At 42.6% G+C, this 26767-nt stretch overlaps 1 protein-coding gene across 7 annotated transcripts in view; it reads left to right on the forward strand.

Annotated features, from left to right (window-relative positions):
* The window catches only part of Fancc (FA complementation group C), a 157707-nt gene that overhangs the window by 60696 nt on the left and 70244 nt on the right, over positions 1-26767 (forward strand). For all 7 annotated transcript variants that reach the window (XM_052156360.1, XM_052156357.1, XM_052156361.1 and 4 more), the window contains 2 exons: positions 18640-18753; positions 20000-20064. In XM_052156360.1, the coding sequence (XP_052012320.1) occupies positions 18640-18753; positions 20000-20064 (179 nt within the window). The remainder of the gene's footprint in view (positions 1-18639; positions 18754-19999; positions 20065-26767) is intronic.

Genomic DNA, 26767 nt, shown 5'->3' on the forward strand with positions numbered 1-26767 from the left:
AAAGTGTAAGCTTAATAAACCCTTTCCTTCCCATCTTGCTTCTTGGTCATGATGCTTATGCAAGAATAGAAACCCTAACTAAGACACCCAGTTTCTTACCAACTGTAGGTGTAGCTATAGGTGAGCTTGTAAAGTACTTTTGTGGTAAGATGAAAGTTGCCGCTTTGTAAGTTGAAGTTTTCCACGTGGAGTTCAGGATAGAGGTGATGGTGTGACAAAGAAGAAATAGGGAATTACTGTCCAGGGGACAGTCAAGCAAATTGACCAAGGAGGCATTCTAGGGTAGCTGTGCAGTGCTAAGCCCCTGGTTGTAAATCAAAGTCTTCATGGTGAGATCTGTTATGTGTGTGTTAGGTTCAAAATGGGGCCCCATAATGACAGTGCTGATGACAGTGTCCTAAATGACAGCACAGGATTGACTTAGGCTGGATTCTGACCAGGTAAGCAGAAGGATTACTTTCAGATAAACAAAACCCTAACTTGGCATTCCACAGAAATCCTATGAGGCTGATTTCTGTTTGTCAGGAAAAGGCATTACCACCCCACCCCCCCTCCACCCTTTACAGTCAACTACCTTAGCTACAGAACATCTAATTCCTGATTAACCCAAATATCCTGTAATGGATCAAAAGCCCCATGCTAACTCCCAGGCTGTTCTGGCTCACATCTCTCTTCTTGTTCATACCTGTTCCCATAAAACTGTCAAGGCTTTTCCCACTGCCCTCTGTGACCTGCCCTTCTTGCTCCTTCTGCCTCCCCCACCTTGCCAACAACAATTTGATTCTCCAAATAAACTGTGTTTCCACCCATGTAGTGGTCTAGTTCATGGTATCTCTGCACCTTCATTTATAGTGTGATGTCTAAGTAGTGTCAGCTATGTGGGCACTGGAGAGGAGAGGACCCAGGGTTAGAAGAGTTGGGGTTTACAAGACAAGTGCCACATGACATTAGAAAAGGAGGTAGGCAGAATTCTTGGGGGTGTTTGCAAAGAGTTGAGTTTCTGTGCTTTGTCATGGATTTCTCATGCATTTTCTCAGTAGGATGCAGGCTTCTAGGTCTGTCTTTCTGTGCACATTATTCTGAACAGGTTTTACTTCCTGTGGTTGCATCCATTTGTACCACTGTGTCCAAGCTAATTTTCTTGTGCCTTTTGATTTTGGCTTTTAAAAATCAATTCTTATTCCCTCCTGAAACTGAGTGAACAAGCCAGAAGTTCTATAAGCAAAAGTAGAGACTGCAGACCTTGTTTTTTATTCGATATATTTTTTATTTACATTTCAAATGATTTCCCCTTTTCTAGCCGCCCACTCCCCGAAAGTCCCATAAGCCCCCTTTTCTCCCCCTGTCCTCCCACCCACCCCTTCCCACTTCCCTGTTCTGGTTTTGCCGAATACTTCTTCACTGAGTCTTTCTAGAACAAGGGGCCATTCCTCCTTTCTTCTTGTACCTCATTTGATGTATGGATTATGTTTGGGGTATTCCAGTTTTCTAGGTTAATATCCACTTATTAGTGAGTGCATACCATGAGTCACCTTTTGAGTCTGGGTTACCTCACTTAGTATGATGTTTTCTAGCTCCATCCATTTGCCTAAGAATTTCATGAATTCATTGTTTCTAATGGCTGAATAGTACTCCATTGTGTAGATATACCACATTTTTTGCATCCACTCTTCTGTTGAGGGATACCTGGGTTCTTTCCAGCATCTGGCAATTATAAATAGGGCTGCTATGAACATAGTAGAGCATGTATCCTTATTACATGGTGGGGAATCCTCTGGGTATATGCCCAGGAGTGGTATAGCAGGATCTTCTGGAAGTGAGGTGCCCAGTTTTCAGAGGAACCGCCAGACTGATTTCCAGAGTGGTTGTACCAATTTGCCACCCTTGATTGGGGGCGGCAGCAGCAGCAGCAGCAGCAGCAGCAGCAGCAGCGGCTGGTCCAGAGGAAGCGCCATCAGCAGTAGAACCAAGCAGACAGGGTCCAGGCAGACCCTGTGCCCACGACCACTGGCCATCGCTGGCCAGCCAGGCTGCGAGCAGTGGAGGATTTACGGCGCCTTTCACCACACAGAAGCCACACCAGAACTCTGCCTCCTGCCAGTCAGATACGAGGCCTCCATATTGGTTCTCGGTCGCCAGAGAAATCAGACTGAGGTACGCAAATATAACCCGAGACCAACATCGCGGGGGTCTAAGCACGATGGGCGTTGGCCTGCACCCAGGCCCTGGGCTGATGGGGGGGAGGGGCACCAGGGTGCAAACCCGGCCAGGAGGTTCCCCCCCTCCCTCCGCCGGCGCACGTGCACCGCCATTTTGCCTAAGGGAAGCCAGAGAGACCTAGCAGGCAAAACCAAACCGGCTAACAGTCATAGCCCGAGGCGGACATAGCAGGGGTCTCAGACGGTCAGGCCCTGGACTGCCCCCAGGTCCTGGGTTGCTCGGTGGACCATCTGTGTGCCGACCCAGCCAGGAGCTTGTTTGCCCGGGCCTGCGTGCACTGCCACCATTTTGCCTACGGGAAGCCAGAGGGACCCAGCAGACAAAACCAAACCAGCTAACAGGCATAGCCTGAGGCGGACATAGCAGGGGTCTCAGACGGTCAGGCCCTGGGCTACTCGGTGGGCCACCTGTGTGCCGACCCGGCCAGGAGGTTGTTTATCCGGGCCAGTTTGCGCACCACCGCCATTTTGCCTACGGGAAGCCAGAGAGACCTAGCAGGCAAAACCAAACCAGCTAACAGGCATAGCCCGAGGCGGACATAGCAGGGGTCTCAGACGGTCAGGCCCTGGACTGCCCCCAGGCCCTGGGCTGCTCGGTGGGCCATCTGTGTGCTGACCTGGCCAGGAGGTTGTTAGCCCAGCAGACTCTCCCAGCACTCTCAGGGAGCGCGCACACGCCACCATCCTAGCCACCTGACAGACCCAATTAACACTCACAGCTGAGGGGAACTTTGCTCAGACATTGGCCTACCAGGCTTTTGCCTAGACTCAGGGCCTGAGCAGCTAGGCTAGCCTTGTGTGCACCAACCCGGTTGGGAGTTCCGCTGCCCAGCAGAGAGATCAGCACGCAGAAAAGGTCCCTACAGCATACAGCCTCAGCACTCCCTGAAGGAGCAAACGGGCACCTTCTGGCTCACAGACACAATCTGGGGCAAAGAACACTAGGGCTGCAAGGGCACCCAAGAGGAGGAAAGCACATTAGCAATCTGCAACAGGGGAAACCCTGCCCTCCAGTGGTGCAGAAATAGCCCTAGAGCCTCTCAGGAGGCTGAAACACCAGCTAGAGACAAGACCAATTAGCTCCAGAGAACAAGATGGCAAAGGGCAAACGCAGGAACGCTACTAACAGAAATCTAGGCAATATGGCAGCATCTGAACGAAACTCTCCAACATCAGCAAGTCCTGGTTATGCCAACACACCAGAGAAACAAGATTTGGATTTAAAATCACTGTTCATGATGCTGCTAGAAGAACACAAAAAGGACATGAATGAATCTCTTAAAGAAATGCAGAGGAACATGAATAAGCTAGAAACCCGTATAATGGAAACACAAAAAAAACACTTAAAGAAATGCAGGAGAATAAGGCCCAAGAGATAGAAGCCAATAAAGAAGAAAGGCAAAAAAAAACTTAAAGAAATGCAGGAGAACTTGAGTCAACAGGCAGAAGTCATGAAAGAGGAAACACAAAAATCTCTTAAAGAATTACAGGAAAACACAGACAAAAAAATGATGGAACTGAGCGAAACCATCCTGGACCTAAAAACAGAAGTAGAAACAACTAAGAAATCACAAAGGGAGACAACTTTGGAGATAGAAAACCTTGAGAAGAAATCAGGGGCCATAGATGCAAATATAAACAACAGAATACAAGAGATGGAAGAAAGAATCTCAGATGCCGAAGATACCATAGAAACCATTGACTCAACTGTCAAAGAAAATACAAAATGCAAAAAGCTTGTATCCCAGAACATCCAGGAAATCCAGGATACAATGAGAAGACCAAACCTAAGGATTATAGGTATAGATGAGAGTGAAGATTTACAACAGAAAGGGCCAGCAAATATCTTCAACAAAATTATGGAAGAAAACTTTCCTAACTTAAAGAGAGATATGCCTATGAATATACAAGAAGCCTACAGAACTCCAAACAGACTGGACCTGAGCAGAAATACCTCTCGTCACATAATAATCAAAACCCCAAATGCACTAAACAAAGAAAGAATATTAAAGGCAGTAAGAGAGAAAGGCCAAGTAACATATAAAGGAAGACCTATCAGAATCACACCAGACTTCTCACCAGAGACCATGAAAGCTCGAAGATCCTGGGCAGATCTCATGCAGACTCTAAGAGAACACAAATGTCAGCCAAGACTACTATACCCAGCAAAACTCTCATTCACCATAGATGGAGAAACCAAGATATTCCATGACAAAACCAAATTTACACAATATCTTTCCACAAACCCAGCTCTACAAAGAATAATAGGAGGAAAACTCCAATACAAGGAGGGAAACTACACCCTGGAAAAAGCAAGATAGTTACCTTCCTTCATCAAACCCAAAAGAAGATAACCACTCAAATATAAAAAGAACATCAAAAATGACAGGAAGTAATAATCACTATTCCCTAATATCTCTTAACATCAATGGTCTCAATTCCCCAATAAAAAGACATAGACTAACAGACTGGATAAGGAAACAGGACTGCAGACCTTGTTATGTTTGGAGCTGTGTGCTGCCAGCACCTGCTCTGGGTGGACTGTGTAAACAGTGGCCATGGGGAGGCAGTACAGAGAGGCAGCCTCTGCCTTGCTTACTAGCCTGACTCAAGGCTCTGGATTTCTGAGTGTTTACTTCACATGAAAGGGCCTAAAAATACTAGGCCAGTTAGGTTTTTACTGAAGATCATTTCATTTAAGCTGCAAGGGGACATATAAGTTTTCAAAGGGGGGGGGAGGGAATTGAAGTCAAGATTTTGAAAGAAAAGTCACAGAATCTGTCTGCAATAATTAGTGTTGGCTAGGGATGCCAAACTGCAAATAGTGATTGGAAAAATTAGTTCCACCTTTTAAGTTGGCATGCTGAGGATTTGAATAATGCACTACCAAAAAGAAAATTCCATGCCAAAGTCAAGAGTGCATTCTCCTGTGAACCACTTAATGTGTCATTAGTAACTTTTTGTCATATACTTCAAAAATTTATAGGAACACATGACACCACTCTAGTTGTTTTGTCTTTTTGGTTGTTGTTTTTCAAGATAGGGTTTCTCAGTGTAGTCCTGGCTGTCCTGGACCTCACTCTGTAGACCAGGCTACCTCAAACTCAAGAGATCTGTCTTCTCCTATCTTCCAAGTGCTGGGACTAAAGGTATGTGACACTACCACCTGGCCCATTTTATCTGTTTTTTTGTTTGTTTGTATGGAGGCAAAGTCTCACATACCCCAGACTGGACTTGAATTTGTTTTGTATATGAGGATGACCTTGAGATTCTGATCCCTCTGCAGTTACAGTCACACATGATCTCACCTAGCTTTATGTAGTGCCAGGGATCCCATTCCTGATAGGCAAGGGCTCTGCCCACTGAGCCACATCCCTGTGTCATTTTTAATTTTGGAAGTCTAGTAAGATGAAACCAGCACTAGGATGTGTTAGGCTACAGAGGAGAGACAAGAAAGGGAATATTATTTGGTGGAAAGAGGGGAATGGGTAAAAAGTCCTAGAGAATGGGTGTAGGCTGGAACACAGGTATTGAGATTGTTGCTGTGTAAAACTTCCATGCTCTAATAATTAACCATGTCAGGGACAGTAGGGCTTCCTGAGTATTAGACTTAAAGGCATGGGCTGGTGTCTCATGTCTGTAATCTCATTTGGAAGGCTGAGACAGAAGGATTACAACAAATTAAAGGCCTGCCTAGGCTACTGCCATCCAGGCCTACAGTATGAGACCTGCCTTAAAAAAAGAAAAGGAAAAAGACAAACTAAAGCAAAATGCAGCAAAGCATGAAAAAATGTTTTGCCTTTTATTGCATAGGGGCTTTTCCCCATGGAAGCCCCTGATTTCAGGGGTGTGGCTTCTGGGCCTCTGGGGCCTCTTGAAGTAGTCATGGCCTGGGTTGTAGTGTTTGAATGTGTAGTCACAAGAGGAAGCCATGGATGGAATCAAGGGATGTTTATGGAGAAAATTGTATAAGGATCCCATTGACTGTGCATGCCCTGAACCTGTGGTGGTAGTGACAAACACACTATCTCTAGTGTCTTGGGAGGATGGACCTAGGGGCATACTATACAGAGAAACTCATCATCTCTAATTTGGAAAACGGGAAATGCTTGAGTTCTATATAGGCAATAGCTAACAGCAAGCAGAGCATGAGGCAGAACTCATCCTGTGCCTGTCCTGCTAGATTCTAGGTGTTTGTCTCAGAACCATTGGATCTGTGCTGGTACTTCTCCATAGAAGCTAGTATGCATTTTGTGTCTTCTATGAGCCAGATCATGAGCCTGAGAAACTACATACATGGTTTCTTTCCACCCTCCTGATGTTGATAGCTGTTATTTTCTCTATTTCAAAGAGGAGGAAACTGGCAAGGAGGTGGCAGCACATACGTTTAATGCCAGCAATCAGGTGGCAGAGGTGAGAAAATCTCTGAGTTCAAGACCAGCATAGTCTACAAAGTGAATTCCAGAACAGCCAAGGCAACAGAGAAACTCTGTCTCTCAATGCCAATCCTATCTGCCATCTGAGAGACAGAGAGAGACAGGGAGAAGAAGGGGAGGGAGGGAGGGAGAGGGGGAAGGGAGGAAAGTACACAATGGTCAAAGACTTTTATGACTCTTGCTTTGGACTAGATGAAGGAATTTCTTTAGCTAGAGCAAGGGATCCACAGAATGACTGGAATGTTCCTCTCTGCTGTCTCATGTACGCTATTGGGATGTGGGCAAACCCTAGGGTGTTGACTGTCAGTGCTGGGATAGTGCAGGACTGTTGGTGGTTCTTCTGGAAAGGCCAATTCTGGTCCCAATTCATGATCTAGATAGGGACTATATTATTGTAATGGTAATAGTACTCAGATGATTCTGACTGAGATGTGTACACATCACACCATGAAAAAGTCAGACTTGCCTGAATCCATTTTCACACTCAGTTCCTCTTGAGTTTCTTCATACATACATTTCATATTTGACTGGATAGAATATAAATCATACCCTAGCAGTGGTCCTCTCATTGTCATATCAGAGCAATCAGAGCCTCTGTGATGATGCAGGAGATGGAGAAAACAAAGAGCAGGGTTCCCTGGATGTCAGGTCATACATATCCCAGCCCTACCCAAACTGAGGCTTCAGTTACAGCAGTTACTGATGATCAGGGTGTGCCATGAGCCACAAACCCTGCTGGCCTTTTACATGCATGGATCCTACTTTATTTTGTTACAGTGCTATGAAGTAATTATACCATCTATATTTTGAGGAAGTGGAAAGCAGAGAGGGACAACATGGTTTAAAATATTTTAGGTTAGTAGCTAGTACTTGGCCTTCTGAACATTCCATGATTCTCAACTCTTTTACTTTGTCTAATTAAACAAATAATGTATTACTGTAGTCTCACAAAAGTTAATATAGATGTATCAGCCTATCCAACCTCATAGATTTCCCCAGATGTGATCTCTGATTTGAGTGACCTACAGATATTTCTAGTCTTTTTAACCATTTATTCTATTTGGTTTTCATATAACTAAAAATTTTACTGATGTGTGTTGTGAGACTTAGCTCTTACAGACTGTTGTGACTCCTGCAGTTATTTCCACACCAGTCATATGCATCTCCTTGCTGTACTTACTGACATGCCAGATGTTAGAATATTTAGGGCTGGATGTGTGTGTCTGTGGTAGAGAGCTTACTTGCTGTGTATGAGGTGCTAGGTTCTGTCCTCAGCACCACCACCAAAACAAACAAAAGCAAGGGGTGGGTGGGAAGGACAGATGAGGAGGAAGGAAGGAAGAAGTGGTTGTAGCTACAGATTGCAGATATGTTTAAATGCACGCTCCTATGTAGAGGCAGTTTCTTCCCAAGGTGACTTGGCAGTGCCTCCTGAAAATTTTCATAGTTGTAATCTGGAGGAGTTGAGCTTTACTGGCAGAGGGGAGTGATACCTAGGACTCCCTCAACCCATAAAGAATTATCAGTCAAGTATTGAGTGTGCTGAGAGTGGGAAAATTAGATTTGTTTAAACCTACTCACCCCTAGTACTTCTGCAGTTCTCATAAAGGGGTATCAACAATCTGTAGTGTGTCAACATAGACCTTCACTTAAAGGAGTATTGAGTATCAAGTTAATGTCATTGAGAGTTAGGGTTTCAGTTTATAAGGAAAACCCAGTTATACTCCCTACTCCCTGATTTGAATTATTTTCAAGACATTTCTATGTTCCTTGGGGTAGGAGGTATAGTTCTCAGAGACTCCTGTGAGTCTTGCTTTCTAACCATGCAGTTTGGTAAAATTGTGTCTCAGCTCATGGTTTCTGTGGGTCCCTTTTCCACATTAAGAACTCTTCCATTTAGGATGTAGGTCACTGTGGATTCTAGCAAGTTAGAAATCATTTCATGGTTTAAATCATGGATTGAAATAAAAGAAACTATAATTTCAGATTTACTCTATTGCTGTGCTCAGACATTGCTAAATTCCTGTGGGCTCCAGGTGCAGATGGGACACTAACCCTGTTTTACTGCAGTGGCATGGTTCAGGTGAACATACTCAGACTGCAGTTAGCACTCTGGCCCTTTGTTAAGGATGTGTTATCTCACTGAGGAGTAAGAACTCAAAACTTGAGCTTGTAGGGGAACATTTCTTCCCATTCAGACCACGCTGTGATGTAAGTACACCTGTAAGTTGGGTACATTTCTTTTTGGTTTGGATCATAAGTTATCCTGGTGTCAAATGTGCTTATTGTCTCTTAAGATGCCTTTTAACTCTTAGTCTTGAAGCAACAGCACTGAAAGCCTTTCAGTGCAACAAATTTGTATAACTTGTCAAGCCTTTGGCTTCTATCTCCCTTCCAGTTTCATCAATACTAGTGGGAGTGGTCATGCTCATGATTTGGGAACAGATGACTTCATATGATCTCAAACATTTGAAAAAGAGTGATGACTGCCTTTCCTTAGGAACTGTAGTGTTCTCAGTGTTATGGTTGGACAGAGGTAGAATAATCATGGCATGGACAGTGACTGTACCTTGTGTGTGCTTGCTGTCTGTAAGCCGAGTCAAGTTGCCTGTCTAGTCATTGGGTTTTTCTATTCCCTCAGCACATGTCCTGCTGTGCTTCTTGCGTTAGGAAAAGTTGTGATGTTACACTACCAACCCTATGTTGGACTCTCAGTGATAACTTCAGTTTGATAGTAAACAAATTGGTGACAGTTTTGTTTGATAGTAAACAAATTGGTGACACTGAAGTCTTAATGTATCTGAGAGGTACACTGGGGAAGATAAACTAATTCAATTACATGAACCTATGAAAATTAGTTTCAAAATGTGAAGATCAGCTTCTTAACTGATTTAAATTCAACTGAGCTTGCTTTGGAATTTTCCAAGATTCTTCCCATAGTGGTAATGCTTGTTGCTGCTTACCCTGTCCCTTCTGGGTATCCTAAGACTCTAGAAGGCCCCAGGCTACCATGGGCTGTAAAATGACAGGTTAATTGTGGGGTAAAGTCCATAGCACTATGCGACTCTGACAAGGTTACCAAATTAAGTTGTTCTCTTTGAAGTACATAAACGCATCATGCTTTTAGTTTTGTGGGTTTATTATGACCTGGAAAGAAAAAGCAAGTTGTGAAAACACAGGATTTCTCTTATTCTTTTGTAAAAAGGTAGAAAGAAAGCTTGTAAGAGTTATAAAAGAGTCTTCCTTTCTGTCGAATTTGAATCAAGTGTGAGGATAGCTTTCAGTTGCTCCAGGGAAGGTAAGGGATGGTAAGAGAGCCCCTTCCTTCTCAAGCCTGTGGGTACCAAGTGGACTGGAATGTGTGTTTAAAACAGCACTGCAGGTCCCTAGATAAAAGTGCAAACAGGACCCACGAGGCTCTGGGAGAGCAGATCAGAAATCTCAGCGAAAGATGGGTTTTGAAAGATAAGGGTAAGTTTTGGCAGCTAGAGACAGGCAGGAGTTGTTGGCTTCCTTGGAAGAAAGAAAAACTTGCTAGAGCCAGATGAATAGGTTATAAAGTTATGTTTGGCCAGGTGTGATGCTTAGGAACCTGTAAGGGCAGCAGCCATGGTGCCTGGCCATTATGACTTGTTTGGTGCCAGCTCCATCTCTTGCTCAGGTGTCTTAGTCTTGTTTTATCTAGGCTCACATTATTCATGTACATCGCCTGCTTCCCTAGCTGCCTTCAGATGGCTCAGATGCTATCATTCTGAAGTGCTTAGAAAACTGTGTTAGGGTCATCCTTCTTTCTGTTTCCACAGACACTGATGGACCGTCCTACCTCGTATAGCACTTAGGTTCCTGTCTCTGCTGCCCATCACAGTCAGTGTGTGTGTGTGTGTGTATGAGTGTTTCTCATCCTACCAATTTCTGTGGGATACAATGTGTTTGTTGAATGAATAAATAAAAGGTTCTAGTTTTCAAGTAGATTTTTTGTTTGTTTATTTAGAGACATGAATAAAGAGACATTATCAATGAAGAGTACAGTAGTGGATATTCTAAAAGATTTTAATGATTAGACAAATAAGCTGTTTACAAAAGCATAAAATAAATGCTTTGTCTTGGTCCAGGAATATCCACCACAGTTCGGCTCTACTAATTCTTCCTTTGAGCAAGCCCCACCCACAGCTCCTCTTTCTACCTTGACCACATTTATTGTGATCTTCCTGAATTCTCTCAGGAGCACACATGCTGCCCTGACAACAGCAACAGGATAGGGAAGAACCAGAACATCTGAAAACAAGAGGGTAGGTTTGCCCAATTGAATTAAAATGCCTATGAGAGCTCACCTTCCTAGACAAAGCCTTTCCAGTGCTCTTCATGAATCAACATGGGACTTAAAAATCCTTTGGTAGAGAGCCAGCTCAGAGGTTTAGACCATTTGCAGAGGCTCTAGGTTTGATTGCTAGCACCCATGTGGCAGTTCATAACCTTCTATGTAACTCAAATTCCAAAGGATTACATGCTCTCTTCTGACCTTCAGGGACACTGCATGCACACTGTGCACATCCATCCACCCACACAGGCAAACATTCACACATATAAAATAAAACATCTATTCTCAAAAGTCATTGTATGTGGACTAGTGAGGTGCATCCGCAGGAGAAGGCTCTTGCTGCCCACCTTGATAATCTGAGTTTGATCCTGGGACCCACATGACTGCTGGAGAGAAAGGACTCTGGGAAACTGTCCTCTGACCTCTACATGTGTGCTGTAGCAGGTGCATGTGCTAGGGGCACACACATTTGAAGTGTTGTAGTCATGTTAGTTTCTGTACTTCTACCTCTGAAGGGCTTTTGAAAGAGTGGGGCTGATGTATGTGCACTCACTGCTTTACTGGCAATACATGCTTATTTGTCCATATTCTGTTCTAGACACTGGCTTGTGTTAGTCCCTCGTGTTATTGGATTCACTCTGGTGGAGTCAGACGGCTTCTAAGACCTAATCAAATGGCCTTAAAAAGAGCTTGCTCCAGATGAATTTCAGAATTGCTCTTTCTAGCTCTATGAAGAACTGGGTTGGGATTTTTATTGGGATAGCATTGAATCTGTAGATTGCCTTTGGCAAGATGGCCATTTTAACTATATTAATCCTGCCAATCCACGAGCATGGAAGATTTTTTTTCTGAGATCTTCTTCAATTTCTTTCTTCAGAAATCTAAAGTTCTTGTCATATAGGTCTTTCACTTGTTTGGTTAGAGTCACCCCAAGATACTTTATGCTGTTTGTAGCTATTGTGAAGGGGGTCATTTCCCTAATTGCTTTCTCAGTCTGCTTGTCCTTTGAATATATATAAAGGCTACTGATTTGCTTGCATTGATTTTGTAGCCAGCCACTTTGCTGAAGTTGTTTATCAGCTGGAGGAGTTCTCTAGTAGAGTTTTTTTGGGTCACTTAAGTATACTATCATATCATCTGCAAATAGTGATAGTTTGACTTCTTCCTTTCCAATTTGTATATCTTTGACTTCCTTATGTTGTCTAATTGCTCTAGCTAGGACTTCAAGAACTATATTGAAAAGATAGGGAGAGAAGGGGCAGCCTTCTCTAGTCCCTGATTTTAGTGGGATTGCTTCAAGTTTCTCTCTATTTAGTTTGATGTTGGCTACTGGTTTGCTGTATATTGCTTTTACTGTGTTTAAATATGGGTCTTGAATTCCTGTCCTTTCCAAGACTTTTAGCATGAAAGGATGCTGAATTTTGTCAAATGCCTTTTCAGCATCTAATGAAATGATCATGTGTTTTTTTTTCTTTGAGTTTGTTTATGTAGTGGACAGCATTTATGGATTTCCTTATATTGAACCATCCCTGCATCCCTGGGATGAAGCCTACTTGATCATGGCGGATGATCGTTTTTATGTGTTCTTGGATTCGGTGGGAAAGAATTTTATTTAGTATTTTTGCATTGATATTCATAAGGGAAATTGGCCTGAAATTCTCTTTCTTAGATCTTTGTGTGGTTTTGGTATCAGCATAATAGTGGCTTCGAAGAAGGAGTTGGGTAGTGTTCCTTCTGTTTCTATTTGGTGGAAAAGTTTGAAGAGTATTGGTGTTAAGTCTTCTTTGAAGGTCTGATAGAATTCTGCACTGAAACCATCTGGTCCTGTGCTTTTTTTGGTCAGAAGCCTATCTATGACCCCTTCGGTTTCTTTAGGGGTTATGGGTCTGTTTAGATGGTCTATTTGATCCTGGTTTAATTTTGGTAATTGGTATCTGTCTAAGAAAATGTCCATTTCCTCCAGATTCTCCAGTTGTGTTGAGTACAGGTTTTTGTAGTAGGATCTGATGATTTTTTGAATTTCCTCGGTTTCTGTTGTAATATCTCTGTTTTTTAATATTTTGTTAATTTGGATACGTTCTCTGTGCCCTTTAGTTAGTCTGGCTAAGCTTTACTACAGAGCAATAGTGATAAAAAAACTGCATGGTATTGGTACAATGTCAGGCAAGCAGATCAATGGAATAGGATTGAAGACCAGAAATGAACCACCACACCTATGGTCACTTAATCTTCAACAAAGGAGCTGAAAGCATCCAATGGAAAAAAGATAGTCTTTTCAACAAATGGTCCTGGTTCAATTGGAGGTCAGCATGCAGAAGAATGTGAATCAATCCATTCTTATCTCCTTGTACTAAGCTCAACTCCAAATGGATCAAGGACTTCCACATAAAACCTGACACACTGAAACTAATAGAAAAGAAACTGGGGAAGACCCTGGAGGACATGGGCACAGGGGAAAAGTTACTGAATAGAACACCAATAGCTTACGCTCTAAGACCAAGAATTGACAAATGGGACATCATAAAACTACAAAGTTTCTGTAAGGCAAAGGACACTGTCAAAAGGACAAAACGTCAACCAACAGATTGGGAAAGGATCTTCACCAACCCTAAATCTGACAGAGGGCTAATATCTAATATATACAAAGAACTCAAGAAGGCAGAACCCAGAGAACCAAATAACCCCATTAAAAAGTGGAGTACCGAACTAAACAATTTTCACATGAAGAATTTTCACATGAAGAACTTTGGAGGGCTGAGAAACACCTTAAGAAATGTTCAACATCATTAATCATTAGGGAAATGCAAATCAAAACAACCCTGAGATTTCACCTCACACCAGTCAGAATGGCTAAGGTCAAAAACTCAGGAGACAGCAGGTGTTGGCGAGGATGTGGAGAAAGAGGAACACTCCTCCACTGCTGGTGGGATTGCAAGATGGTGCAACCACTTTGGAAATCAGTCTGGCGGTTCCTCAGAAAACTGGGCATGACACTTCCTGAGGACCCTGTTATACCAGTCCTTGGCATATACCCAGAGGATTCTTCAGCATGTAATAAGGACACATGCTCCACTATGTTCATAGCAGCCGTATTTGTAGTAGCCAGAAGCTGGAAAGAACGCAGGTGTCCTTCAAGGGAGGAATGGATACAAAAAATGTGGTATATTTACACAATGGAGTACTATTCAGCCATTAGAAACAATGAATTCATGAAATTCTTAGACAAATAATGGATGAAGCTGGAGAACATCATACTAAGTTACATAACCCAGTCTCAAAAGATCAGTCATTGTATGTACTCACTGATAAGTGGATATTAGCCTAGAAACTTTGAATACCCAAGACATAATCCACACATTAAATGATGTCCAAAAAGAATGGAGGAGTGGCCCCTTGTTCTGGAAAGACTCAGTGCAAGAGTATAGGGGAATTCCAGAACAGGGAAGTGGGAAGGGGTAGATTGAGGAACAGGGGGAGGGAAGAGGGCTTATGGGACTTGCTGGGAGTGGGGACCCAGAAAAGGGGAAATCATTTGAAATGTAAATAAAAAATATATCAATTGAAAAAAAAAGAGCTTGCTCTGCTGGGCAGTGGTAGTGCATACCTGTAATCCCAGCACTTGGGCGGCAGAGGCAGGCGGATTTCTGAGTTCGAGGCCAGCCTGGTCTACAGGGTGAGTTCCAGGGCATCCAGGTCTACACAGAGAAACCCTGTCTCGAAAAAACCAAATACAACAAACAAACACACACACACACACACACACACACACACACACACACACACACACACACACACACACACAGAGAGAGAGAGAGAGAGAGAGAGAGAGAGAGAGAGAGAGAGAGAGAGAGAGAGAATGAGAGAGAGCATGCTTGCTCCTTCTCTCAGTGCAGGCAACCAGTGCCTTGCTTTTCATGGTTCTGTGTTTAAAGCCGTTGCCGCTAGGCGGCAGTATGCTTAAAACCGCCAAATTCTCTAGTCTGTAATCTGCCACTGGGATACATCCTCAACCCAGCTTAATTAATTTTGCAGTTTAAATTTTACTTTTTATTTTGTATATTTAAGTGTCTTACTTTAATGTTAACTCTAGGCATCGCATGTATGACCAGTACTTCAGAGGCCAGAGACAGCATTAAATCTCCTGGGACTGGAGTTACAGATGGTTGTCAAATACCATGTGGGTTTTGGGAATTGAACCTGGGCCTTCTTGAAGAGCAGCCAGTCCTGAGCCTTCTTCCCAGACCATGAAATATACTTTTAAATGAGAGATTTCAGGACTAAATCTTGCTTATTTTAAGAGCTTGTCAGTACAGGGCATGACTCAGTATGCCGCTTGTTTAATCTGGGACTGGACCTTTGTGCTGCCCAATAGCAGTTCATGTCAGAGAATCAGACAAAACAGGCAGATGTTAAACCATGCAACTCTGTTTTACAAGATATTTTTATGACTAAAATATATAACAAGAGAGATGGTTCAGTGGATAAATGCATTTGCCATGCAGGTCTGACAACTACAATTCAATCCTACGTGTAAGCTAGCTAGCTCATATGGAGAACTTCCTTTCCTCACAAACCCATACTCAGAACTCGAAGAACCGTGTCTCCCTCCAGGCCTGTACCTCATATTATCTATGAAAACAATCTCTCTCTCTCTCCCCCTCTCCCTCTCCCCCTCTTTCTTTACCCCCCTCTCTCCTGGTAAAGCTCTTATTTGGACCAGAAGGCTTGCTCTTCTCTTTCAGAGAGGTGGGATCAGGTCTCTTGGCCATGAGGAGACATTTGGATTTCGTAGTAGAGTGCCTGAAGTCATTAAGGGCCTACACTGAGACTGTTCTGATTTGCATCTAGTGGTTTTGTGGAGATTTGCCAGGTGGGTAGAATCCAGCCTTGGACAGCGCCTAACCTGTGTCTCGGTGTCCTTACCTATAAGGAAGGTTCAATAAGGATATTTACATGTGTGAGGATTGGAGAGTGGGTCTGTGAAGCAGGTGCAGCATCTCCTGCATACAAAGTGCTTTCTATGTTGGTATTGGAGGACAGGGTCTCCAGTGCTGCCTCCTGGCTTTTTTATACTAAACTCAGAGCTGCTGATGTCCAAACCATGCCTGTTGGACTGGCCTCCCCAGCCTGGTTCAGACCTGGGACACCTCCATATGGCTTCAGTATATGGCTGGTCTTCTCTGTCCACAGTACCTCAATGGCACCCCACGGGGTCCGGCCTCAGTGCTCCTTGCCTTCTTGCAGAGGCCCTCACATGCTTCTGTGTGGTATGAGCAGTGTGGTCAGCTTATGTACTTTATGTTCTTAGCACACGTTTGAACAGAAGGAAAAGCAGCAGTGACATACAAGTGGCTCCAAGTAGTCAGTGCTCCTTTTAGTCAGGAGCCTTTGCAGTACAAGCTCCAAAAGCCCACTCTCACCATGTAAGTCTCTGGCTTTTCTCCTTTAGTATGTTCATTTCTGTCAATAGTGATGGCTGTGTCTCTGGTTTCTGTTGTGGTGTAAGAGGTTGAAGTAGCTTCCTGCCACTGAGTTACTAAAGCAGCTCTGTAAACTTGTCTAAGTTGAGGGCCTGGGCTGGGTCTCCTGGCTCAGGTTTTCAGCTGTGGTATTCTAACATAGCTTGGAGCTCTGCACTCAAGGCCCTGGAGCAGGTGTTGCCCACTCAGAAAATGCCTTCTTTGCTCTAAAGAACATACCAGATTAGGGAAATGCAAATCAAAACAACCCTGAGATTTCACCTTACACTGGTCAGAATGGCTAAGATGAAAAATTTAGGAGACAGCAGGTGTTGGCGAGGATGTGGAGAAAGAGGAACACTCCTCCACTGCTGGTGGGGTTGCAAATTAGTACAACCACTCTGGAATTCAGTCTGGCGGTTCCTCAGAAAACTGGGCACGACACTTCTGGAGGACCCTGCTATACCACTCCTGGGCATATACCCAGAGGATTCCCCACCATGTAATAAGGATACATGCTCCACTATGTTCATAGCAGCCCTGTTTATAATAGCCAGAAGCTGGAAAGAACCCAGGTATCCCTCAACAGAAGAGTGGATGCAAAAAATATGGTATATTTACACAATGGAGTACTATTCAGCCATTAGAAACAATGAATTCATGAAATTCTTAGGCAAATGGATGGAGCTGGAGAACATCATACTAAGTGAGGTAACCCAGTCTCAAAAGATCAATCATGGTATGCACTCACTAATAAGTGGATATTAACCTAGAAAACTGGAATACCCAAAACATAATCCACACATCAAATGAGGTACAAGAAGAACGGAGGAGTGGCCCCTTGTTCTGGAAAGACTCAGTGAAGCAGTATAGGGCAAAACCAGAACAGGGAAGTGGGAAGAGGTGGGTGGGAGAACAGGGGGAGGGAAGGGGGCTTATGGGACTTTCGGGGAGTGGGGGCTTAGAAAAGGGGAAATCATTTGAAATGTAAATAAAAATATATCGAATAAAAAATAATAAAAGGAAAAACCATATTTTAAAAAAAAAGAGCATACCAGAGTCAATCAGAATTTCCCGTTTGGGAAAGAAGCCCTTGGAGTGGTGGATGGGGTATATCACAGAGGCTATCTCTGTGTTTCTAATATGTCTCCAAATCTCACAGTTGATGAAGTTTGTCATGTGCCCTTGATTATTTTTGAATATGTGAACTATTTCATGATGAAGTGGACATAGGTACCCTGATAGATACCACAAAGACATAGGCACCCAGCCTGTGGGTTATGTGGGGTCTGTGCCTACCCTAGAGCTTAACCCAGGACTAAGAGACGTGAAAGGGCATTGTCTCCTGTCCTGCTGGGAACTCTAAGAGCTTCAGGACCTTGCCTTCACTCACTGGTTGGCACTGCAGGCAGCAGGGTCCAGGCTTACTCCTGCCGTTTGCTGTGTTTTCAGGGCTGCCTTAGGAATGCCCCCTTACCTTTATGTTTCTCATGCTTGCCATCTGGGAGCTTGTGTGGTAATTTCCTGCATGTGATCCTCAGCCACTCCCCGACAGTCTTTCTCATCTGTGCTGACATCATTTTATGAAAAGGACAAAATTCTGTTTTTTTCTTAGATAGTAGCTCCATCTCCTTTTAACCTTGCTCATTGTATCTTGATTTTTAGTTAGCAGATGTTTTCCTCAGTTAGACACTTGAAAGCACTTATATTTTCTTATTATCTAATTTTTACATTGACCTCTTTGTACTAAACTCATATATTCAGTGAACAGTATGAGATATTAATTTTAGTTTTTTTAGCAGTCAATTTCTAGGCACCATTTCTATGTAACCCTTCCTTTCCCTTCTGATAAGGTGGTGGTCTTTTTCAGCTTTAAATTCTTGCATCTAGTCTGTGATAAAGAATATTTGCTGAGGCGGTAGTTTAGTGGCAAGTGTGAAGCCCTGGTGTGTATAACTCCATGGTTTGCACAGTTTAGAGATGGTGATGACCAGGCTCTTCCTGTGGTCATTGTGGTTTTCCTCTCTCATTAGTCTTATTCCACACTATCAGTGGTCTAGAATTTCTTTTAATGCACTAATTTACATGCTGGCATTTCTGCTTGATGCCTTGAGCTGAAGATAAATGGCAGGTTTTTAGGAACCATGGCTCCAGGCTTTGCCCATCAGCTTGGGAGAAGTTAACTTGTCTCTTTGTTTGTTTTTTAGGGTTTGTTATCTCATGTACTTTCTGCATTCAGATTCGACATGAAAGAAGTTTGTCTTTTTACCAAAAGTCTTGGATATGAGTCTATTGATTACTATCCTAGTTTGCTTAAAAATGTGAGTATCTAAGTTTATTAGTATTGGAATTCTCACCAATTATGTGAAGGGTAAATGGGATGTTCTCCTCCTTTAGGGAGTCATTGGATGTTTGTCTGTTTTTTACCTGGGGTAGACTTGCGACTGACTTCGAGGAAGATGTGTTGAGGTTTGGTCTGTGGCTTTATACTGTAATGCTAAATTCTGTGCCTGATGGTCTAGGTCTTTAAGTGAATTCTCACTGTTACCAGCTTTGTTGTGTAAACCTTGTTACTGGTTAAAGAACACTGGCTACAGCCAGTTCCTGGTGGGGGTTAGAGGTGGGTGGGTTTTGAGTTACCTGGTTGGGAGTGGAGACGAGAGGGAGGGAAGAAGAATGAGGAGGTGAGGAAGAAGAGGAAGTGCCATGAGAGGGGATCTACCATGAGCATGTGGCCAGGAGAAACAGCAAGGATTTGGAGAACACCTCTGGGGAGGTAGCCAGGCCAGCAGTTAGAAAAGTAGATTAGGGGTGACCCCTAGTAATTGTCAAAGCCAAGTAAAATAACTATAGTCTGAATTTCATTTGTAAGCTAGTCAGGGGATAAGTTTTAAGTTGGTTGTGCTGCAAGATGTGAGGTGCCCTCAGACTCACAACATCCCTCTCAGATTTCTGAGAAGAGCATCTCTTAACCAATATAAACACAGCTTGGACTTCGGAGTAGATCTCATATCTAAAATAGCCTTACAGAATTTTATATTGAAGCAAAGCAGACAGTTAACAGAAAGGATTCAAGATGGTCCAGTGGGTAACAGTGCTTGCCATGAAAGGACAGTGACCGGAGTGGGATCCCACAGAAAGGTGGAAGAAAGAACCAGTTCCACAGAGCTGTCCTCTGGCTTCCATCTGGGCATGTGGCATATACATTATACTCTTTGAAAAATGAGATCTTGATGGTTTTCAGCCATTTTGATGTCTTGGAAGTCATACACATGAAAAGCATTTTTTTTTTAAAGAAGGAACCTAGAAAGGAAGAAAATAAGTAAACTCCAGTATGTTTTAATTTTCTGTGGCATTGGTGTTAATTCTAGGACATTGATGACCTGTGTACCCATTGCTTCAGCAGAATCCTAGACATTCAGTGTAGAAACCCACATGACAGGCAGTATGATTGACACTGCCTGCCTTTCAGAGAGTTGGGGAGGAAATGGTGAGGGACATGTCACTGAGAGCCAGAGGAATGGAGATGGCAGTATGAGCTGACCTGCAGCTGATTTTGTTTTACAGATGGTTTTGTCCTTAGTGTCTGAGCTCAGAGAGAGTCATCTTAATGGACTGAACACTCAAAGTCGGTAGGTCCTAAACCAAACATCTCTCTGCTCAAGTTTCAAAAGCTGTTTGGTTATGAGAGAAAGGTTCACTCTCTCACTGCAAATGCATGTTCACAGTGTGGTTAGAGTCTGTGTGAAGATAGTATTTTAGTGGGAAGCTTTTTTAAATATTATTGTTTAAAGTCACTCTTCTCTCAGCAGTCACAGGGAAGTTAAGTGTGAAATGTCCTTGGTGTATACACTAGGAAAAAAGCCCTTGCATGTACAGTAAGGAACACAAAGGAAAAAGAGCCTGAGGCTCACCCTGGGGCTCACTGCAAGAGAACATGTGGACCCTGTGCTCTTATGCTCATCTCTTTACCCCTACTTTATGTTTGTACACCTTATACGCAATTGGAATATTTACAAGGCAAGAGATAGTTTGATGTCCATACATGACCAACTTTCAGGAACTCAGTATTCTAGAATCTAGACTAAACAATTGAGATAGATTCAGAGAAATTAAAAAGTAATTAATCACATCACAGATGTTTCTTTACTCTGTGAGGAAAGTCGGAACTGTCTTAATTGGTGAGCACTACATTTTTTAACAAACCATTAACCAAAAGAATCTAGGCACTGAAGAAATTTTGTTCAAAAAAATTTTTTTTTCAAGCTGTTGCCAGCTAAAGCTCTATCAAAACTGGTGTTTGTTTTCAGACTTTATGAGTGCAGGGCTAGTAAATGTTATGACTCTTAGAGAAAAACACTGTCAAAGATCCTCACAACACTGGATTTTTGCCCCTCCCCCCAAGATATGACACCAAAAGTGTAGGCAACAAAGAAAAATAGATTGAAGGGTCAGAGAGGTGGCTCTGTGGGTAAACCACTGCTGTACAAGCCTGGTGACCTGAGTTCAGCTTTGGAATCCCTGAAGATGGGAAGAGAGGAGCAGTTCCACAGAATTGTCCTTTGATCTCACTCAGGCACTGTGGCAGTGCACCTTCCCCAACAGGATGCAACAACAACAATAGTAATAATAATAGATTTTTTAACGATAAAATTGAACTTCATTAAAATTCATTAAATTTAATAAAAATTTGGGCATTGGTAGCTCAGTTATAGAACATTTGACGGCGTACTTAAGTCCCTTGTATTGGACCCTTGAAACTAGAATAACAATCTTTGTGAATCAAAGGATACTACCAAGAAAGCAAAATAAACAATGTAGACAAAACTTATAGAATTAAATAAAACTTTTATAAGTAATATCTCTGAGGTGGGCATGTAGTATATGCCTATAATCCTTGTTTTCCCTTTGTTTGAACAAGAACAAGCAAAAGGCTTAACTTCAATAGGCATTCTACCAGAGAAATGTACACCTGGTAAAATAGGGCATGACACATAATTTTAATCTCCGAATTTGGGAAATGAGGTCAAGAGGTTCATCCTCAATACAGAACAAGGTGGGGACCCTATGTCTAAAATCAAACCAAACCAAACAGAACGCCTGACCACTAAACAAGTGAGAATGCATTCAGCACCACACCCAATAGGGGCCATGTGAGCCAGAACTACAGGGAAGTTCTGTTTAATGCTTACCATGATGATTATAAGGAGAGGGAACCCTCAAGTGTTGGTGAGGGGAAACTGGAGCACCGTGTGTTGCTAGTGATAGTATAAAATGGAGCAGCCACAGTGGAAAACAGATTGGTGTTCTCCAGAAGAATTAAACAGAATTTCTGTGTGACACAGAAAATCCAAGGTGTATTTCTCTCTTTTCTTTTGCTGATCTCTGCTTTGCCTTAGGTCTCAATGAATCTACCTATTCTAGGACTTAAGATACATGGAAAAAAACATATTTGCTTCTGTGGTGGACTGGTTTTACTAAGCATGTAATAAAATACTGATCAAAAAGAGGGAAAAGGGGCTCCTTGGACTTCAGGGTCACAGTCTGTTGCTGAGGACAGAGTCAGGTAGAAACTTGAGCACAAAGTTGGAACAGAAACTGTGAAGGAACACTGCTCCTATGTAGCTTTCTTATACAGCCACCTGCATAGGGATGATGCCACCCACAGTAGGCTGGGCCCTCACTTCAACCAGCATCCAAGACATCTCCCACAGACATCCCCACAGCCAGTCTGATGTGGCTAATCTTTATATTTAATTTTTAATTTTTTTTTTTTTTTGGTTTTTCGAGACAGGGTCTCTCTGTATAGCCCTGGCTGTCCTGGAACTCACTCTGTAGACCAGGCTGGCCTCTGCCTCCCAAGTGGTAGGATTAAAGGCATGCTCCACCACTGCCCAGCTTGGGTAAACATTAATTGAGACTTCCTTCTCAGGCGACTTTAAATTGTGTCAAGTTGATGGTTAAAGGTAAATAGGAAATTATCCTAAAAAATTTAAAAAATTAAGACTATACACCAATTTTGTTAGTTGACCACAGCCAAAAAAAAAAAAAACAAACCAAAACAAAAACAAAAAAACCAAAATGTGTTTATATTTCATTGGACATATGTCCAATATAAAAAGAAACAGAAGGTTTATGTATGCACAAGCATGGGAAGACTATGTAAACATGCTTAGTATAACCATTCCAACAGAGAAGCAAATATGTTTTTATTCAATGCATATGAAGTCCTAGAATAGGCAAGTTCCTTGGGACTTAAAGCAGAGCAGAAATCAGTGGCAGGAGTGAGGAGAGAAGGGGAAGTTATGTTTAATGTATTTAGTTTGTTGGGAGCAGTGGAAACTTTTGCATAAATAATAATGGTGAGAAGATGGCATGTGAACATCTTTAGTGTTACTCACTACCAATATGTGGTTAAATGATAACTTATTTATGTTTTACTGCAACAAGAAAACCAAAGAAAGAAATGTGCCACTGCATACTCCAAGTGAATAAAGTTTATGACACTCACTTTAAAGTCTGTTAAAGGTTTGGATTCCATACATTGACCACACGTGTGTGAACCAATGCATCCACATTGGTAAACAGTGTTTAGCTTATTACTGAGTGTGGTATCCTGCAAGATGGCTCAGTGCATTTGCCCTAAGCTTGGTGACCTGAGTCTATCTCTAGGACCAGGATGGAAATGCCAGGGCTATGTGCAAATCATTGCAGAAGAGACAAGTGTATGGATAGTAGACATGAAAGGAAGGGCAAGAGTATGCATGACTTCAGAAGATGGCACAGTAGAGAGCCCCAGATCTTTTCCTCCACTTGGTAGCTGGCACAAACAGAACAAAGACAAACCAGTTTATTACAGTAGCAGAGACTCTGCAGTACTGGATACAGACACCAGAGGGAGCAGAGATCACGGGCTCCTGTAACTAAAACAGAAGACATTCCTGTGAGGCTTCACTGCACAAAGTGAGCAAGTCTGGACCTTAAATATCATCCATGGCATTGAGACAGTAAGAGCAAACTGTATGCTTTCTACAGCAGTCACACGTTACATTTTAGTTTACATTTATTGTTACAATTACATTTTAGCTATTTTAATCAGGTTTCTTTTCTTTTTTTTTTTTTAATTTATTCGATATATTTTTTTATTTACATTTCAAAATGATTTCCCCTTTTCTGGCTCCCCGCTCCCCAAAAGTCCCATAAGCCCTCTTCTCTCCTCCTATTCCCCCATCCACCCCTTCCCACTTCCCTGTTCTGGTATTCTCCTATACTGCTGCACTGAGTCTTTCCAGAACAAGGGGCCACTCTTCCGTTCCTCTTGGACATCATTTAACATATGGATTAAGTCTTGGGTATTCCACATTTCTAGGCTAATATCCATTTATCAGCGAGTGCATACCATGATTGATCTTTTGAGACTGGGTTGCCTCACTTAGTATGATGTTTTCCAGCTCCATCCATTCGTCTAAGAATTACATGAATTCATTGTTTCTGATGGCTGAATAGTACTCCATTGTGTAAATATACCACATTTTTTATTTCTATTCTTCTGCTGAGGGACACCTGGGTTCTTTCCAGCTTCTGGCTATTACAAACAGGGTTACTATGAACATAGTGGAGCATGTGTCCTTATTGCGTGCCAGGGAATCCTCTGGGTATATGCCCAGGAGTGGTATAGCAGGGTCCTCAGGAAATGTCATGCCCAGATTTCTGAGGAACCACCAGACTGATTTCCAAAGTGGTTGCACCATCTTGCCATCCCACCAGCAGTGGAGGAGTGTTCCTCTTTCTCCACATCCTCGCCAACACCTGCTGTCTCCTGAGTTTTTGACCTTAGCCATTCTGTCTGGTGTGAGGTGAAATCTCAGGGTTGTTTTGATTTGCATTTCCCTAATGACTAATGATGTTGAACATTTCTTTTTTTTTTTTAATTTTTTTTTACATTTTTTTTATTCGATAAATTTTTAATTTACATTTCAAATGATTTCCCCTTTTCTAGCCCCCCACTCCCTGAAAGTCCCGCAAGCCCCCTTCTCTCCCCCTATCCTCCCACCTACCCCTTCCCACTTCCCCGTTCTGGTTTTGCCGAATACTGCTTCACTGAGTCTTTCCAGAACAGGGGGCCACTCTTCCTTTCTTCTTGTACCTCATTTGATGTGTGGATTATGTTTTGGGTATTCCAGTTTTCTAGGTTAATATCCACTTATTAGTGAGTGCATACCATGATTCACCTTTTGAGTCAGGGTTACCTCACTTAGTATGATGTTCTCTAGCTCCATCCATTTGCCTAAGAATTTCATGAATTCATTGTTTCTAATGGCTGAATAGTACTCCATTGTGTATATATACCACATTTTTTGCATCCACTCTTCTGTTGAGGGATACCTGGGTTCTTTCCAGCATCTGGCAATTATAAATAGAGCTGCTGTGAACATAGTAGAGCATGTATCCTTAATACCCCGTGGGGAATCCTCTGGGTATATGCCCAGGAGTGGTATAGCAGGATCTTCTGGAAGTGAGGTGCCCAGTTTTCGGAGGAACCGCCAGACTGATTTCCAGAGTGGTTGTACCAATTTACAACCCCACCAGCAGCGGAGGAGTGTTCCTCTTTCTCCACACCCTCTCCAACACCTGCTGTCTCCTGAATTTTTTTTTATTCGATATATTTTTTATTTACATTTCAAATGATTTCCCCTTTTCTAGCCCCCGACTCCCCGAAAGTCCCATAAGCCCCCTTTTCTCCCCCTGTCCTCCCACCCACCCCTTCCCACTTCCCCGTTCTGGTTTTGCCCTATACTTCTTCACTGAGTCTTTCTAGAACAAGGGGCCATTCCTCCTTTCTTCTTGTACCTCATTTGATGTATGGATTATGTTTGGGGTATTCCAGTTTTCTAGGTTAATATCCACTTATTAGTGAGTGCATACCATGAGTCACCTTTTGAGTCTGGGTTACCTCACTTAGTATGATGTTTTCTAGCTCCATCCATTTGCCTAAGAATTTCATGAATTCATTGTTTCTAATGGCTGAATAGTACTCCATTGTGTATATATACCACATTTTTTGCATCCACTCTTCTGTTGAGGGATACCTGGGTTCTTTCCAGCATCTGGCAATTATAAATAGGGCTGCTATGAACATAGTAGAGCATGTATCCTTATTACATGGTGGGGAATCCTCTGGGTATATGCCCAGGAGTGGTATAGCAGGATCTTCTGGAAGTGAGGTGCCCAGTTTTCAGAGGAACCGCCAGACTGATTTCCAGAGTGGTTGTACCAATTTGCAACCCCACCAGCAGTGGAGGAGTGTTCCTCTTTCTCCACACCCTCTCCAACACCTGCTGTCTCCTGAATTTTTAATCTTAGCCATTCTGACTGGTGTAAGGTGAAATCTCAGGGTTGTTTTGATTTGCATTTCCCTAATGACTAATGAAGTTGAGCATTTTTCAAGATGCTTCTCTGCCATCCGAAGTTCTTCAGGTGAGAATTCCCTGTTTAACTCTGTACCCCCATTTTTTAATAGGGTTGTTTGGTTTTCTGGAGTCTAACTTCTTAAGTTCTTTATATATATTGGATATTAGCCCTCTATCTGATGTAGGATGGGTGAAGATCTTTTCCCAATTTGTTGGTTGCCGATTTGTCCTCTTGATGGTGTCCTTTGCCTTACAGAAACTTTGTAATTTTATGAGGTCCCATTTGAACATTTCTTAAGGTGCTTCTCAGCCATCAGAAGTTCTTCATGTGAAAATTCTTTGTTTAGCTCTGTACCCCACTTTTTAATGGGGTTATTTGGTTCTCTGGGGTCTACCTTCTTGAGTTCTTTTTATATATTTGATATTAGCCCTCTGTCAGATTTAGGGTTGGTGAAGATCCTTTCACAATCTGTTGGTTGATGTTTTTCCTTTTGACAGTGTCCTTTGCCTTACAGAAACTTTGTAGTTTTATGAGGTCCCATTTGTCAATTCTTGATCATAGAGCATAAGCTATTGGTGTTCTGTTCAGGAACTTTTCCCCCGTGCCCATGTCCTCAAGGTTCTTCCCCAGTTTCTTTTCTATTAGTTTCAGTGTGTCAGGTTTTATGTGGAGGTCCTTGATCCATTTGGAGTTGAGCTTAGTACAAGGAGATAAGAATGGATCGATTCGCATTCTTCTGCATGCTGACCTCCAATTGAACCAGCACCATTTGTTGAAAAGGCTATCTTTTTTCCACTGGATATTTTCAGCTCCTTTGTCGAAGATCAAGTGAACATAGGTATGTGGGTTCATTTCTGGGTCTTCAATCCTATTCCATTGATCCATTTGCCTGACATTGTACCAATACCATGCACTTTTTTTTTT

Source organism: Apodemus sylvaticus, chromosome 14, assembly GCF_947179515.1.
Source record: "Apodemus sylvaticus chromosome 14, mApoSyl1.1, whole genome shotgun sequence".
Classification (NCBI taxonomy): domain Eukaryota; kingdom Metazoa; phylum Chordata; class Mammalia; order Rodentia; family Muridae; genus Apodemus; species Apodemus sylvaticus.